At 45.4% G+C, this 15,832-nt stretch overlaps 1 protein-coding gene across 4 annotated transcripts in view; it reads right to left on the reverse strand.

The window, feature by feature from the left end:
- RAD54L (RAD54 like) overlaps positions 1 to 15,832 on the reverse strand; it is a 38,571-nt gene that overhangs the window by 12,680 nt on the left and 10,059 nt on the right. For 2 of the 4 annotated variants that reach the window (XR_011463725.1, XM_070368119.1), the window contains exons 4-17: positions 14,685 to 14,745; positions 13,843 to 13,978; positions 13,340 to 13,409; positions 12,932 to 13,220; positions 12,590 to 12,714; positions 8,746 to 8,896; positions 6,203 to 6,329; positions 5,111 to 5,185; positions 4,832 to 4,962; positions 4,210 to 4,320; positions 3,941 to 4,064; positions 3,282 to 3,360; positions 2,687 to 2,980; positions 2 to 165 (exon numbers count right to left, since the gene is read on the reverse strand). Coding sequence is in view for 3 of the 4 variants with exons in the window: in XM_070368119.1 (XP_070224220.1) it covers positions 2 to 165; positions 2,687 to 2,980; positions 3,282 to 3,360; positions 3,941 to 4,064; positions 4,210 to 4,320; positions 4,832 to 4,962; positions 5,111 to 5,185; positions 6,203 to 6,329; positions 8,746 to 8,896; positions 12,590 to 12,714; positions 12,932 to 13,220; positions 13,340 to 13,409; positions 13,843 to 13,978; positions 14,685 to 14,745 (1,937 nt within the window). In the remaining variant the exon portion in view is untranslated. The remainder of the gene's footprint in view (position 1; positions 166 to 2,686; positions 2,981 to 3,281; positions 3,361 to 3,940; positions 4,065 to 4,209; positions 4,321 to 4,831; positions 4,963 to 5,110; positions 5,186 to 6,202; positions 6,330 to 8,745; positions 8,897 to 12,589; positions 12,715 to 12,931; positions 13,221 to 13,339; positions 13,410 to 13,842; positions 13,979 to 14,684; positions 14,746 to 15,832) is intronic. The other 2 variants (XM_070368120.1, XM_005894223.3) reach the window with 2 other exon arrangements.

Below are 15,832 nucleotides of genomic sequence, written 5' to 3' on the forward strand. Positions count from 1 at the left end.
CCTGTCATGTGTGTCACTGAGCTTAGCCTCATCCAAGGTAAACAGCTCCTTCAATTCGCCGAGAGAAAAGTGTCGCTCCACATCCTGCTCCTCATCCACCACACAGCTGCTCAGTGCTTTCTTATGGCTCTGACGCTGAAAGATCTTCTCCTCGATGGTTCCTGCCTGCGGGGTGGGGGCAGAGGTGGAGCCCAGGGCTAAGTCACCTCCACACATAGGGGGCAGGAAAACCCAGGGGTTGAAACTGTAGCTGCGCAGAAGGGGAGATGAATGAGAAGAGTCTTGCCTCAATATGGCTCAAAATGGGCTGATCAGCTCAGCCCATTTTCCTAGTCTATCTTTTAGGAATATAATTTGGACATGTCTGCCCACCCAGGATATTTTCTGTACTGATGGAGGGTTTCAGGGCCTGGCTAAATTTCTTTAGGATGAGCTGAGGTTTATCTGCAGCAGCGTTATCTGACCTCCACACCAAGCCCAAGTCTCACTCACTCAAGTAAATATCATTTGGGTATGACATCCCAGGCCCTATGCTAACACCAGATACAAAGAAGAATCAATATGATCCCTATCCTTCAACTCATAGACTAGTCAGAGAGACAGACATATAAACTAACTGGTACATGACAGAATTCTATAGGATACCCAGCGACCCACAGGAGGGACAGTAGCATGAAATAATGTTGAAGAGCTTGAAAGTAAAAATTATCTTTAAGCTGAATCTTGAAAAATGAATAGATGGTTTACAAAGAAAGAAGAGAAGCCATTCCAGACATAATAACAAAATCAATAAGCCTGGCCTACTGGAGGCCTGTCTAGAGAATGGTAGGAGCAGGGAAAGAGCTGGGACTGAGAAAGTCCCATACTGTAGAAACTTGGATGCTAGGCTAAAGAGCTTGGCCTTGTCCTGAAAGTGCAAAGCAAAACTAGAATTTTTGGAAGGCTCATTCTGGAAGTAGTTGTGAAGAATGGATTATGATAAGGCCAAAGGTAAAGAATTAGGATGCTGCTTCAAAATCCAAGTGGGAGATGACTGACTTTAGCATGGGATGGTGAGGAAGATTAGAGTAAGGACAGGATGGTGGGACACATGTACACGCAATGGAATCAACTGCCATTGATTCATGCCAATGTATGGCAAAACCACCACAATATTGTAAAGTAATTAGCCTCCAATTAAATTAATTTTTTAAAAATAAAATGCATGCCCTTTCAAAAAAAAAAGGGGGGGGGACATTTTGAGAAAGTAAAATCAATGATAATTGGAATCTGGTTAGGAAGCAGAGAATGGTCCACAGGATGATACTCATATTTGGGTTGGGTGGATAACAGTCATTAAGTGACAAAATTCAGAAGGGTATACTCAAGACATTCAAGTAGAAATATATAGTAGATGATAGAATTTTAAAATCTGCAGCCAGTAAACAGTGTCAGACACACAAAGAAGAAAAATCAAGAGTCTCTTGTTTTAGTAATTAGGAAGTCAACAGTACCCTGAAAGCAGATTCAGTGGCAAAACTGGTGAGTTTAGTGAGTAGGAGATGAGATGAATTAAATCTCTAGGCTTTGGGAAAATCTGACAGTGAATGAATGGAAAATAACCCTAGGTAGTCACTACAATGTAAGAGAGGGTTGAGAAACATTTTTAAGGTGAGAGCTACTTGACCATGCTCATAGACATCAGGGAAGTAAAGGAGAAACTGATCAACTAAGAAAGGAAAGAATGGGGAAAGGGTCTAGAGCAGAGCTGGAATGGTAAGTCCCAAGTAGAAAGGAAGGAAATGATTCTCGTTTGAGAATGGAAAAAAAAGAGAAGATGTGAGACGGACAGAACAGAGGAAGGTAGGCAAGAGAATTTAAGTTTGGTAGCCTACATTTTCTCTGTGAGGTAGAAGACAAAGTCTCTGCAGAAAGAAGGAAAGACAGGATTAGGACGAAACTTGAGGGAAAAACTTGAAGTGGCTATTGAAGGAAATGAGATACAATCCAGTTCAAAATGGAGAATGTGAACTTATGGTAGTGCCAATCTAAAAATGCCAGGTTTTATCTGGTGCAGAAGCTGCAAACAGCTGTAATGATCCAAGACTAGGTATTAGGGGAAGAGTGGCAGAAAGGATGCACAGGGAGGATCGGGCTGAATAGTAAGGCAAGTCAAGCCTGATTGGGAGGAACTGGGGCAGGTAGTAACTAAGGACATTAGGTTGAAACAGATGTAGAGGTCAAGGAAACATGAAGGCTAGAGTGCTGGCAAACTGCATGGCCCCTGAAGTCAACCAGGAAGATAGCTGGAGTTGAAGTAATGAAGACTGAGCTGGTGTCCAAACTTATTAACGAATTAGGTAAACAGCAGAAGGTAGATAACTGTAGCAAGGAAGAAAAGAGGGTAGTTAAGGCAACATGAGCTTCAAAAGAGGTACTATAGGATAGATGGTCTGAGTGATCACTGAGAACCTGGAGAATGCCAATACCACCACTTAGACCCACAAGATGGAATGTGAGAAGACTACAAGGCAAGCAGCACAGAAGAAATCAGGTTTAAAAGAAAGCAAGTGTCCTGTGAAAATCATGAAGGCATAGGGGAGTTTATTATCTACAGGCATCCAGAGCACAGCAAAAAGGATCTGAGGAACAGGGTAGAGAGGGGGGAGAGAGCAGAAGAATGAAGGGCTCCAGGCTACGTCCATACCTTGCTCACCACTACAGGCAGAGGGGCCACAGAGGCAATGAGAAACACCCAAGGTGATCCTGAAGGTCTTATTCCATGACCCACCACTACTCTGAACATTACCACTATCCTTACAGACAGTAGGCGATAGATATAGCAGGTCTTCTTTTGACCATCACGCCAGACCCGGGCCATGGCTTGTTCATCATTGGCTGGGTTCCAGTCAGGGTCAAACATGACCAGTCGGTTAGCCCCGATGAGATTGAGGCCACAGCCCCCAGCTTTGCTGCTTAGCATGAAGACAAAGTCAGGACTCTGGAAAAAGAAGAAAAAGAACTGCTTATACCCCAAATTAAGAATCTTACTCAGACCAACCAACTGTTCTCTCACGTGTGGACTGCCAGTTTGCCTGCCTACCAGCCAATTTATTAGCCCGCAAGCTCAGTTCCCAGCACAGCCTTCATAAACCAATTAGCCTAACCCTACCACATCCACCAGAAAAAAAAAAGAGAGGCCCAAAAGCAGAGGCCCCAAAGCAGAGGCCCCTTACAAATTAACAACCCTTAGTTCTCATGTTATTGCACTGGTAGCATGGGGACAGTGGTCGTGCATTTACCGATGGGTTGTTGAAGCGCTCCACAACCTTGGCTCGCTTCTTAATGGACATCGTGCCATCTAAGCGAACATATAAGTACCTAAAGGGGGATCCAAAGATCAAATCAAGAAGTAAACAGAACACAGTGGGAGAAGGGGAGGGTTGGACAAACTGACTGACATATATACACATAGCTAGTGGGAAGCTGTTCTATAGCACAGGGAGCTCAGCCCGGTGCTATGATGACCTAAAGGGGTGAGATGAGGGAGAGGGAGGTTTAAGAGGGAATGTATACTTATGGTTGATTCACATTGTTGTTCAGCAGAAACTAACATGACATTGTAAAACAGTTATCCTCCAATTAAAAAAAAAGAAGTAAGTACAGTATCCTTGGAGCCAGAGCTACTGAAGAGATAGAACCAACCACTCTTGAAGGTTGTTCATATATAACCTGAAACCCTAAATTCCCAAAGGGATTGGCAAGGAGCTAAGGGGCGAGGACCGTCCTGTGGAGTACCTGAAGGAACAGGGGCTATTCTGTTTGGACACGGAGCAAAAAAGGAACAAACATCTGGAAAGTCCTTCCTGTGCCTGCATTTTGGCCCACATCCACCAATCCAAACACCTGTTTTTCCTATGAATACAGTAGGTGAGGTATCCCTATGACAGCTCTTCCCTACCTTCGGGCTCGGCAGAGTTTCTCAAAGAGGTCCAATGTCTGAGTGTAATTGGACACCAGCACTACTTTGTCACTGCTGCGGCTTCGGGTCACCGCCAGAATGTAATCAAGGACCAGCATCTTACCTAGGAGATCAACAACTATCAGCCCCCAATGCGCTATCCCAGTGGCCAGGATTCTTACTCTTGAGATGGAATAGATTGAGCACAAAGAGACAACCTCCTGTCTCTCTTCCCAGAGGGGCCCAAAGACTGGCAGGAAAGGACTCACCTGACAGCTGAGGCTCTAGAGCCTTGGAGTTATAACCGGGGGGAAATATGTCCAAGGTACCTTCAAAGCCATCTTCCTCTTCCACACACTTGTCATAGATTAAAGCTGGATCTGAAAAAAAAAAAAAAAAAAACCTCCAAAATGCCAGCTACACTGTGTTTAGAAGTTTCATTTCAGTGTTCATTAGAACATCCTCTAGAAACTTAACCTTCCTCAGCACCAGACTTGTTTCCAAAGCCCAGGGTGTGGGCAGTGCCACCTGGGATCATGAGTAGACAATTCTGCTCACTAGTGTGTTCTGTGTTTTCCCAACAAGAGGGGAGTTATACCAGAGAGGGCAAAGTTTGTTATTTTTCCCCCACCCAACATTCTATAGGCACACTTGTGCACACACACTCTCATGCACAGTCTTGTATACTCCAAGTATCAAACACGGGTCAAGCAAGGATAAGCTAAATTTTCCAAAACAAAGGGTCTGATCTAGTGCATGAGCTTATGCCTTGGGAAGGGTTAGAATCACATGTGGCCTCCGTGAAGACTACAGACAAGTTTCAGTAAAGGTGGCTGAACTACCTTCCTTGCTCACTTTGACAGAGGACCCCAGGGCATGGATCTAACTCACGATTACACAGTTTCTTCAGTGAGGTGATGGAAGAAAGAGAAGACACACTCATCTTGCCCTCACGCAACTCTTCTGCTGGCTTGGCCTGTCTCAAAAACCTCTTGTATAATTCAATCTGAAGGGGTGTCAGCCTTTAAAAAACAACAAAAAGAAGGGTAGCTGGGTCAGCAGGAATTGCAGGACCACACTTCTGCCTTCTGAGGACACCTTGAGAGCCCAACAATACCTCAGGGGCTGAGCTTTTACCCACTCACTCCACACCCCTCAGTTGTTCAGTACCTACAACAAACCACCTGCTCGATCTTCACAGGCAGATATTTAGAAAGGATATCAGATGTCCTCCGTATCAGGCACCTGGAAGAACAAGATAAAAAGGCAAGAGGCTGATAAAATTGCCACACTAACTACCGGAATAAAAGCTGACACCCGAAGGACCAAGGCTCTTTGTAGTATCAAATGTCAGACACTCAATCAGCTCTATGGCAAAGATGTCTATATCAGGGTCTCAGCCATGGGAACAGAGACGCTTTCTTAGGGTCTAGCTTGACGGACAACTCTTTCTCTACTCCTTCAGAATGTTAGCTTATCTTCAAAGGAAGGCAGAGGTCTTCTACTAAGCCTGGTGCTCTGACGGAAATGAAGCTGTAAACCATTGAGTCTTCATGGGAGTTTCTCCTTGTATTTGCCCAAACGCCTGCTGCCAAATGGCCCGAGGTTCAATTAAATTCTGCCCCTACGACCTGGCAGACCAGGAAGGACAGAGATCAGGCACCTGAGCAGCAGCTCCTAAGAGCACATGGACTCTCTTTCCTGTTATCTTAACCTGAGAGGGAGGTGGCAGTTGGCAAAAGCAAGACTCTTCAGGATATAAAAATCATCAAGTATATATAACTACAACAGAGGAGTGCAGAATATACCTGCCCCTTGAGCAATGTGGCCCCCATCGAAAAAGCCCCATCAGCTGGCGAGGCACCACCACCCATCCTTCAGATCTACTACTACCTGTCACAGAAAGCTATGGGATGTAGGAAGAGAAGCTTGGTGCTTTAGATCTGAGACAGACAAAGGAAGCTTCTAAAGTACTAACAATGCTCCAAGGGATACCAAAACCTCCTCAGCAGGATGCTAAGTGGCACCAAACCAGACCACAGGGGCCAAGGCCAGGAAGAAAGCAGGAAATCAGCCTGCCAGACCCCTTCATTTACTCAGTGGCTATTATTATCAGGGCACCATCCCACTCTCTTCATAGAATCCCACCCCCAAAGGCCAAGGTCCCAAAGGACTGGCCTTGGATGGCTAAGGAGGCGATTCTGATGACCTAAAGTGGGGGGACCCCATAAGAGATGCTACTGCCACCCCCACCCTCATTACCTATTCACAATGCTGGTGAGCTCCCGCAGGCGCTCCTCTCCTACACGCCTATCTTCCTCACTGGCAGCTGCATCTCGACCCTTCAGAATTGGCAATTCAAAATGCTTCTTGAACTCCTGGGCGGTTCCTAAGCACAGGAGAAAAGGCATTAAAGAATGCAGAAAGTAATGACTTTTCCACTGCCAGGAATGGCAGACTATGTTATCACAGACCAACTTTCCCGCCAAGAACAACAATGCTGAACAAATTATAGGCAATTTCTGTTTGAATAGATCAGAGAGCTACCAAAGCAGTAAAGACTTGAAAAGCCAAATATTAAGATAGCAAATAGATCAAAACTCAAATACATGCCTAATTACATTAAATGTAAATGGACCAGGGACTTCCCTGGTCATCCAGTGGTTAAGACCCCACAGTCCCAATGCAGGGGACACAGGTTCAACCCCTGGTCTGGAAGATTCCACAAGCTGCAGGGCAATTAAGCCTGTGGGTCTTAACTACTGAGCCCATGCCCTAGAGCCCTGTGAGCTGCAGTGATCACAAGAGTTAAAAACTGATATAACCATTCTATGCCCATACATTCTGGTTTTCACTTTCAGTAGAGTATTCGATGAATTACATGAGATACTCAATACTTCATTATAAAATAGACTGTGTGAACTGCTTTTACCTAATTGTTGGCTAACTTAAGTGTTCTGAGCACATTGCAGGTAGGCTAGGCTAAGTTTTAATGGTTGGCATTAAATGCATTTTTTTAAGGTATATGATTTTTTATGCTGCATACCATTTTATTTTTTATTTATTTTTTTGGCTGCACTGCATGGCGTGCATGATCTTAGCTCCCCAACCAGGGGTTGAACCTACATCCCCTGCAGTGGAAATGCAGTCTTAACCACTGGACCACCAAGGACATCCCTTAAATGCATTTTTGACTTAAGACATTTTCAACTTTTAATGGGTTTAGTGGCACAGAACCCCATCATAAGCTGCGGAAAATCTGTATTGATATATGCTACAATACTGATGAACCTCGAAAACATTATGCTAAGTATGAAAAGCCAAACACAAAAGGTCTCATATGATTCCATTTACAGGAAATATCCAGAACAGGCAAGTACACAGAGACAGAAAATAGACTGGTAGTTGATAGGGGCTGGGGTAAGTGGGGTTGGGAGTGACCGTTAATGAGTATAGGATTTTGTTTTAGTCAGGAATTTAAAAGATCAGGTACCTCACAAAAGTGGATCTCCAAATGGCCAATGAGTATATAAAAAGGGGTTCCACTTTTACTCAAAATTAAATAAATGCAAAGAAATATCACTAAGCACCCAGCAGAATGACAAAAAAAAAAAATTTAATGTCTTCTAAAGATAAATACTGGTGAAAAAAAGCAGATGTCAGCAAACTACAGCCATGGACCAGTCACCTGTTTCTGTAAAGCTCTATTAGAACGCGTCTGTGCTCGTGCGTTTACATGTTATGGATGCTTTCACGGTACAGCAGCAGAGCTGAGTACCTGTGACAGAGACATTACGGCCTTCGAGCCTGCAATACTTACCATCTAGCCTTTTAAGAAAAAAGCTGCTGGCCCCTGATGTAGAAACACTGAAATTCTCATATACTGCTGGTACAATCACTCTGGAAAACTGGATTATTTACTAGGGCTAAACTCATACATAACACATGACCCAGCAATTCCATTTTTATGACAGAGAAATGCATACTATTCTCAGGTAAGGTACAAGAATGTTCATGGGATGATTATTCAAAATAATAAAAAATGGAAACTCAATTGTCTATCAACAGTAGAACTGATCAATTCTGGTATATTTTAAAAAATGGAATAGTATACTAAAATGAAAAACAAACTGCCATAGACAACAACATGAATTACTCTCAAACATTATATTGAACAAAACAATCCAGATGCAAAGGAAAATATATTATATGATTCTTTTTACATGAAGCTCAAAAATGGGCACTAACAAATCCTTCCACAGATATCTATGTATAAGAACTGCCCAACCTATGATTTTTAGGGGCTGGGGGGCAGTGAGGAGTTGCTGCTTAATGGGAAGAGTTCCAGTGTTGCAAGATGAAAAAGTTCTGGAGGTAGATGGTGGTGATGGTTGCACAACAATGTGAACATATTTAATGACACTAAGTTGTGCACTAAATAACGGTTAAAAACAAAACCGCCCAAGACAGTCTTCTCTGAGGCAAGAGCTCTTCTGAGGCTGCTAGGATGTGATGAGCAAAAATGCCTGGGGGTAGTAGTTCCATCTCTAGCTCACGGAGACCATGCCCTGCACAGCCCCTGCCACCTCTACAGTGGGAAAAAGGGCCAGGGTGGGCCTGCTAAAATGCCCAGCAGAGCCAAGGTCTCCCCACGGTTCTGGTAGTCCTTGACAAGAGAAGTCTTCCTAAAAAAGCGTCTAGTAACTCACATTTAACCGTGGTCTCCTCTCTCCTCAGCTAGTGTTAGACTCGCAAGGTTAAATCAAGGCTCCTCTCCAGCGCAGCAGAAAAGGCCAAATTCTTACCCAGGATTCCCGAGTTGACAAAGTGTACCAAGCTGAAATACTCAAGGAGATCATTCTGGATGGGGGTCCCGGAGATGAGCACCCGTCGGCTGGTGTTCAAGCTGTCCAGGGCCTGATAAGTCTGATTCTCAGAGTTCTTGAGCCTGTGTCCCTGCAAGGAAATTAATTCTCACTGAGGCCTGGGCACAAGGTGGCCTCCCTAACAGCAGCAAAGTCTTGTGTAGACAGGAAAAGAGGAATCAAAAGCATTACAGGTCCTGAGGCCTTGGGAACTGGGCAGGGGCACCAAGAGTGAGAGTTTATCTACTCTCTTGGGGAGAAACGGGCCAGGCCCAAGGACAGACCTTCAGCTTCTAGATCAATGCAACATCCATAAAACAAGGATTCCTTGTTTCTTCCTCTGCCCCCATCTCCAAAGTCACAGCAGCCTGCCTATCCTCTTCAGGGATCATCTGGACATGTTAGAGACCCAGGCTTTCAGGGAATTCTCCCTCCCCCACCAGCCCAACCATCCTAGAACCTCCTGAGTCAGATGCCTTCTGTATTAGACTCCTGGCTGTGTCTGGACTGTCAGTGGTACGGAAACTTAGTCCAGGTTCCTCCTCCCCTCTTTCCTGAGAAGCCATCCAGTTCAGATCTAAAGAAAGAGCCTCTCTCTGCATCCCTTCTCAATCCCTATATCACCGCCACCACCCCCAGCCCTCCCGTCCGGGACTTTATCTCACCAAGGCAGAAACTTTAAAGCAGAGACCATGTCAGATTTGCTTTTTAACTTAATGCACAAGACAGAGTTCTCTACTCAATGAATGTTTGCTGAAGAATGAAATGAATAACCAACATTGTTATTGAAGAATTAGACACAGAATTTTATTTAACAAAATGACTGAATGTTGTATACCTAAAACAAAAACATTTTATGTCAATTGTATCTCAAAAAAAACTTAAAGACATCCTAAACAAAATTAAGTTTTAAAGTGACTGAAAGCTCAAGCACCAGTCCTGAAACAAAAGGCTGAGACTTCTGAGCTGAAGAGGGAAAAGAAACTTTAAACCTGTGAAGAAATTACCCAAAAGGCCCTGGGGAAATGCACATCAACAACTGGAACCCTCTAAACGGAAGCCCCCTGAGGGCAGGCAATCATGGATTCCCCACGGCCTGACTCCGTCTAACAGGTACTTAATAACTCAATTTAATGAACTGAGCTGATATACTACCTTTGTGGGTCTCTGTGGAAGAGAAGTCCAACCCCAGTTCCTATGGAGCCACTCTGACTCCAGACCCAGCTCCTGACACCACTGGCCACAAATTTAAAACCCAAACCCCGGAATCTCAGCAAATCAAATATTCTGCTAGATAAAAAGTTGTCAAAGTTCTGGCTGAATTTCTATTCTGGCAGAATTCTCAGCTTACCCTTTTAAAAGCAAAAAAATGATACCAAGATTAAATACCACCACTTTTCTCTCATGAGCCCCATGAATAGATTCTTATATTTAACACATTTCCCCAGCATCTGACTGGCTTTGTGTTCTAGAACTTGTAAAGAAACGTACATGGAACTGGGTGAAGCGTACAGGGACAGATAGTCCTTCCATAGCCAAGCCAAGAGGCAGGAGTGGAGAAGAGCCAGGCCTTAAAATCTCAGACCTGGATTCCAGTCCCAGCACTCCCCTAAGCTTCAGTTTCCTAACCTCTAAAACTGAGGTGAAGATGATGTCAGTCCCTCCCATTTATAACACCTTACAAAATGGTTCCATATACCCTCTTTCTTGATCTGGATCATGTCCCTTTCAGGTAGACAATGTACCATCTACTCTATAGTCTGAGAGCAGTCTCATCAGACTGCTTATAAGCAGCGAAGCCAACACTGATCCCAAGTGTTCTCACTTGCTCTGCCTAACTCAGATTACTATGTGGATCAAGATTTTGTACACAGTTATCATGCTATTATCTTTTATTATTTCTGTGTGTTTCAGAGAAAAGCATCAGCCGGGAGGAAGCTGGGAACATGAAAGCTTGGGGAAAAGACTTTCCAGGATCTGAACAGGACAAACTCCTCCTAGAGTAGGCTGACCACCTCTTCAGGACGCTGGCTTCCTCAGGTCTCTGACAATCAACACAATAGGGAATAGCAAGACACTACAGTATTCTTGCTTGGAGAATTTCATGGACAGAGGAGCCTAGTGGGCTACAGTCCATGGGGTCACAAAGAGTAGGACATGACTTTCACTCTCTTACTCTGATAAATAAAAGGTAGATGAGGGGCTTCCAAGGTGGTCTAGTGGTTAAGACTCTGCACTCCCAATGCAGAAGGCCCAGATTGAATCCCTGGTCAGGGAACTAGATTTCACATCCCCCAACTAAGAGCCACAATGAAGATCCCATGTGCTGCAACTAAGACCCAGCACAGCCAAATAAATAAATTTTTTAAAAAAAGGTAGATGAGTATAAGGGAAGGCCAGGATGCTGCAGTGAACAAAGAGGCAGCTTGGAACCCGGTGCCAGTCAGCTCAGAAAACAGGAGAGAATGAGGAAAAAAATGAAACACTATAGAGCAAAAGAAAATCTAGATGCCCTCAGTCCTCAAGGGCTCAGATGCCATCAGCCTGCCTTCCCTTCCCCTCCCCAACATCTTGGCCTCTAGACCAGGCTACTGGCACAGTCCCTTTCCATGATGAAGCAAATGCCAGGGCGCTGTGCAGTGGTCACGTGCACACCCCACCTCAATCTGCTAAATCCCTTACTCCTACCAAGGAATGGCCCATCAGGGTATCAGAAGTTGGCAGGCATGCCAGATAATGACTTCATATGAACAAAAGTTCAACTGGGAAACAGCTCAGGGCTAGCAAGCATGGTTACCCTAAGTAAGCTTTTCTTCATCCCCTCCCAAAAGACCCTCAGATACTAGGGTAATCTGTAGTCCCTAAAGCAGTCAAGCCTGCCATCAGTTGAAAGATGGGGCCAAGTCTTCCAGCCACCCCTCCACTAAAGCCCCAGGGAATGCTCTGACTTTCCCCAAGATGTAAACAAGGTCAGCAGGCTCAGGGCAGGCAAGCCCCTGAAGACCTGGAAAATTCTTTATACCAGGAAGCTCCCAGCCACCCTCACTCCTTTCTAAGTAGTAACATCCCTACCACCCTTCATGCACAGTGCTGGAAAAGGCCAGAAAGCAACAACTGCTATATTTCCCTCAGTCCCAGAGAGTCAACACAGGCTCACAATGTGTATGGACTATCCGCATCGGACTTCCCTATCGCTGTGCACCTGTTCACGGGAGCCCTCTCAGCCTACACAAAAATCAGAGCTGACATTTACCAAGGTGTTATGACATACCAGGCACTGTGATAAAAGCTTTCCTTCATTTAATCCTCACAATAATCCCATGAGGCAGATATTATCACCCCATTTTACTGACACAGAGAGGCTTGGGTAGTTAAGTAATTTGTCCAAGGTCATATTACTGGTATGCAGCAGACAGCCAGGATTTGAATAAAGATCTCTCTGACCCTAGAACCTGTTCCCCTAAACCCTGTGCCGTGTCTCTCCACCCATCCACATCTCTCCCAGCCTTCAAAGTCCTTCGGTCTAGGAAAACTGTAGAGAACAAAACTGTAGAACAAAACTGGTGAGCCCCAGCACCGCACTCTCCTTGGCATCCCAAGCACTACTCAACCCCTCTTTTGGCAGATTGGTACCCTGGGCTCTCCCTCTCATCTGCTGACTCTGAGGCGTATGTTCTGTCCTCAGCATCTCCCAGTAACTAGCACAGCCCTTGGACGGCACTTTTCAGTGACAAGACGCTGACAGACTTTTCTCCCACCACCCAAACAGCAGTACGTCAAGTACCTCATCACATATGACCAGTCCAACACTCCCTTTCTGGAGGACTCCAACGTGAAGGCGGAAAGTCTCATAGGAAATGATGAGGATGGGAGAAGGCACTCTGGCACCACGCTGGTTCATAAATCCTTCTATGACAGAAAAGGTGTCAGGAGAGCAAGTCTGAGAATATGCTAAAGAAAAAACCAGTTTGATGATTCTGTAATTTAGCCTGGAAACAACTCAACTCTTTTTCATGCGAATTCTCTTATTTTCTACCCACTCCCTTCCCTGGTTATCAGTGAGGATACACTTAAGAAAGGAGCAGGTTGTATGGAGGAGTGCAGTCATGTTTGTTAAGGCTCCTACCCAGCTTTTGGTCTATCTCGTCCTTAGAGCCTCCATCGATGGCCAGAGGTTGGATCCTCCCTCCAAGCCATTTCCCAACTTCATTGTACCAGTTCCTCACTAGGCTGGAGGGCGACACCACCACTGCCTTGTCGATCTCTGGCTTGCAGTCTGGACTCTGGCGCAGAAGCGTCCACATCAGTGTGATGCACTGTAGCGTCTTGCCCAGGCCCATCTCATCAGCCATGATGCAGCCATGGCTCCCAGGGATGCGCCGACTGGTGACGCACTCCCACAGGAACTTTACTCCCTGTGGAATAGTAACAGCACTCAGCCCCCTTTGGCACCCCACTGCTGCTGCCCTGGGGATGACAGCCTCTCAGGCCCAGCCACTGCCCCAGCCCAAACCTCACCCTCACCCCCATTTACCTCTCTCTGATGAGGCCTCAAGACCTTACTCAGAATAGGATCAACAACCACATGGACAGGAAGTTTTTCCCTGAGAAAACACAACACAGAAAACAGAGCTCAGACACGGCAAGGCCACACCCTCAGAAAGCTCTGTCCTGTTGTTCCAGAGGCAGTTGCCTAAGAGAGGACCTCTCTGGCCCATGCAATCAAACCATAGCAAATTCCTCTCCAGGGTGAAAAAGCGAGGAGATGGGGATGGGTTTCCTATGTCATCACCTCAACATCCCCTGCTCCTCTGAGTGAGCCTGGTGGGAAAGGATGAGGAAACCCACCAACTGGACATATCTACACACTCTTCCCCAGGCACTCTCCTCCCCAGCTACTCACTCTCTGGATGGTACCATCGTCATGACAGCACTCTGAAAACACATGCAGGTCCCAGAGTGAAACCACACCAAAATGCTCTCTGCCCTCCAGGCTCTGTGCACTTACAGAGGACACAGAAACACCAATGCACGTACTTGTCAAACTTCAGCTGGTCATGGGCGCTCAGTGGGGGAGGCTCATACAAAACCAAGGCACCTTCTTCCAGGGGGTCATGGAGGGCTCGGCGGACCCCAGCCCGTTTGAGGCCCAATGCCCGAGAGCCCAGAGGACCTAGAAACCAACAATTTGTCACTTAAGCCTCTAAGCTGAGGAGCTCCAGCCTGCCCAGATTAAATGCCTATCCTTCACATAACTTTCCTAAGCTTCCACATGACCCCTCTCCCCAGTACCTCTCCAGATGCAATTTGGGCACCTCTGCCTAACCATTAACCAGTCTGCCTCAGATATTACTTCTCCCACTCAACTACAAACTTCTGGCGGGGCCAGGTCTCTTTCATCTTAAATCAAAACAATCCTGGAAAGGTCTGAAACCCTAACGGGGCCTTTCAAGACTGCAAGCTCAAGAGTTTGCCTCCTCCCGGCAGCCCGAGTTAGCACAATGCTCTGTTCTTTGTACAGAGGGGGAAACCTGCAGAACCTAGACCTCCAACAGAGTCAACCTTATAAAGGAAATGCTACTGGACTCACTTGGACTGAACGGAACCTGGGTCCATCAGCCACCCTGGCCCACCAGAAACCTCCTGCACACTGGCACATCCCCACCAAGATGAGGGGCACTTAGTCTTAGTAGCCCTTGCTGAACTTATCAAACACAGACCTCATGCAGGCCCCGGGAGAGTCATCCCACACATAGTCATCACTGGATTGGCATCTTTAATTCCAAGGTAAGCTTGTACTTACAAAAGTAGGTGTTTTGATCTATTTGGGCATATTCACACATGACTAATTTAAGAAACAGAAGAGTCTCCACTTTTACCTTGATAATTTGGAATGGGGATTTTGAAAGGCTTTGACAAAATGCTTCGAATAAATGCTTCCTAAAAAGAGAAGAAACAAGGATTCAGGACTGCTTGGAGATGTTATGGGATATTTTTATAAACACAGTCAAAAATGCCCACGTAAGTATCATAATATATTTAGAGCACTGTAGTTTGACTCCATCTCATTCAGATGCATCTAGAACAGAAGATGTGCTCCATATTAAATTATTAGGTTTTGTACAATGGCTTTCATTTTTGAGGCTTTGCACGAGGTTCCACAAATCTCCAGGGACAGGACAGTGCCAAAGCAAGTAGCTGGCCTTGGTCAACCACAAGACTCAGAACCTTTAGCTCATGAAAGATCATGCCAAGCAAGCATACCTAACTATTCCCTAGGCTGCAGTGCCTTAAGAAGGCACCACAAACTGACCTGATCCCAGTACTAACGTAACTCTCAAGTCTAGATTCAACCACTGTCCTACAGGGCTCCATCTTTCCAACCATAGCTCACACTTCTTTTGTAATCTCTGATCAATCCTGCTTACTGCATCTAATTCCCATATCAATTTTTACATCAGCCTCCTTGGGAACTAAACAGACCTTCTAAGAGTAGTGGTCACAGGAGAAAAAGGAACAGTAGTATCAGTAAAGTAAAATAATGTTGATAACAACAAAAATGACAGCAATAATGATGACTAATAATGTATGTCAGATGCAGTGCTAAGTTCTTGCATTCACGTTACCAATCCTCATTAATAGCTCTTTGAGGTCTGTATATTGGCACCCCTATTTTACAGATGAGCAAATTGAGGCTGAGTGGTTTCAAGTCACACAACCATGACATCTGTAGGACCTTCCTGATTCCAGGGCCTTTATTTGTAATAGATGGGCAATATGGCTCCCTAACCCAACCTGTTTGAGTATAGCATGTGGATCAGCCCAGAGTCAACAGCTTCCTGCATGGAACAGTACAAGAGAAGGGAAAACATGAGCCAAGAAGACATGAGAGAGAGGGCAAGCCAATCACCAAAAAAAGCCAGGGACAAGGATGACAGGAAGTCTCTGTGCCATCACTTCAGCCTGGAATCAGCACTGGGCTACTGGGCTGGGGCAGAAGAAGTCCACAGTGTCAGCTCCTGAGCTA

The sequence above is a fragment of the Bos mutus genome, chromosome 3, assembly GCF_027580195.1.
Source record: "Bos mutus isolate GX-2022 chromosome 3, NWIPB_WYAK_1.1, whole genome shotgun sequence".
In the NCBI taxonomy this organism is placed as follows: Eukaryota; Metazoa; Chordata; class Mammalia; order Artiodactyla; family Bovidae; genus Bos; species Bos mutus.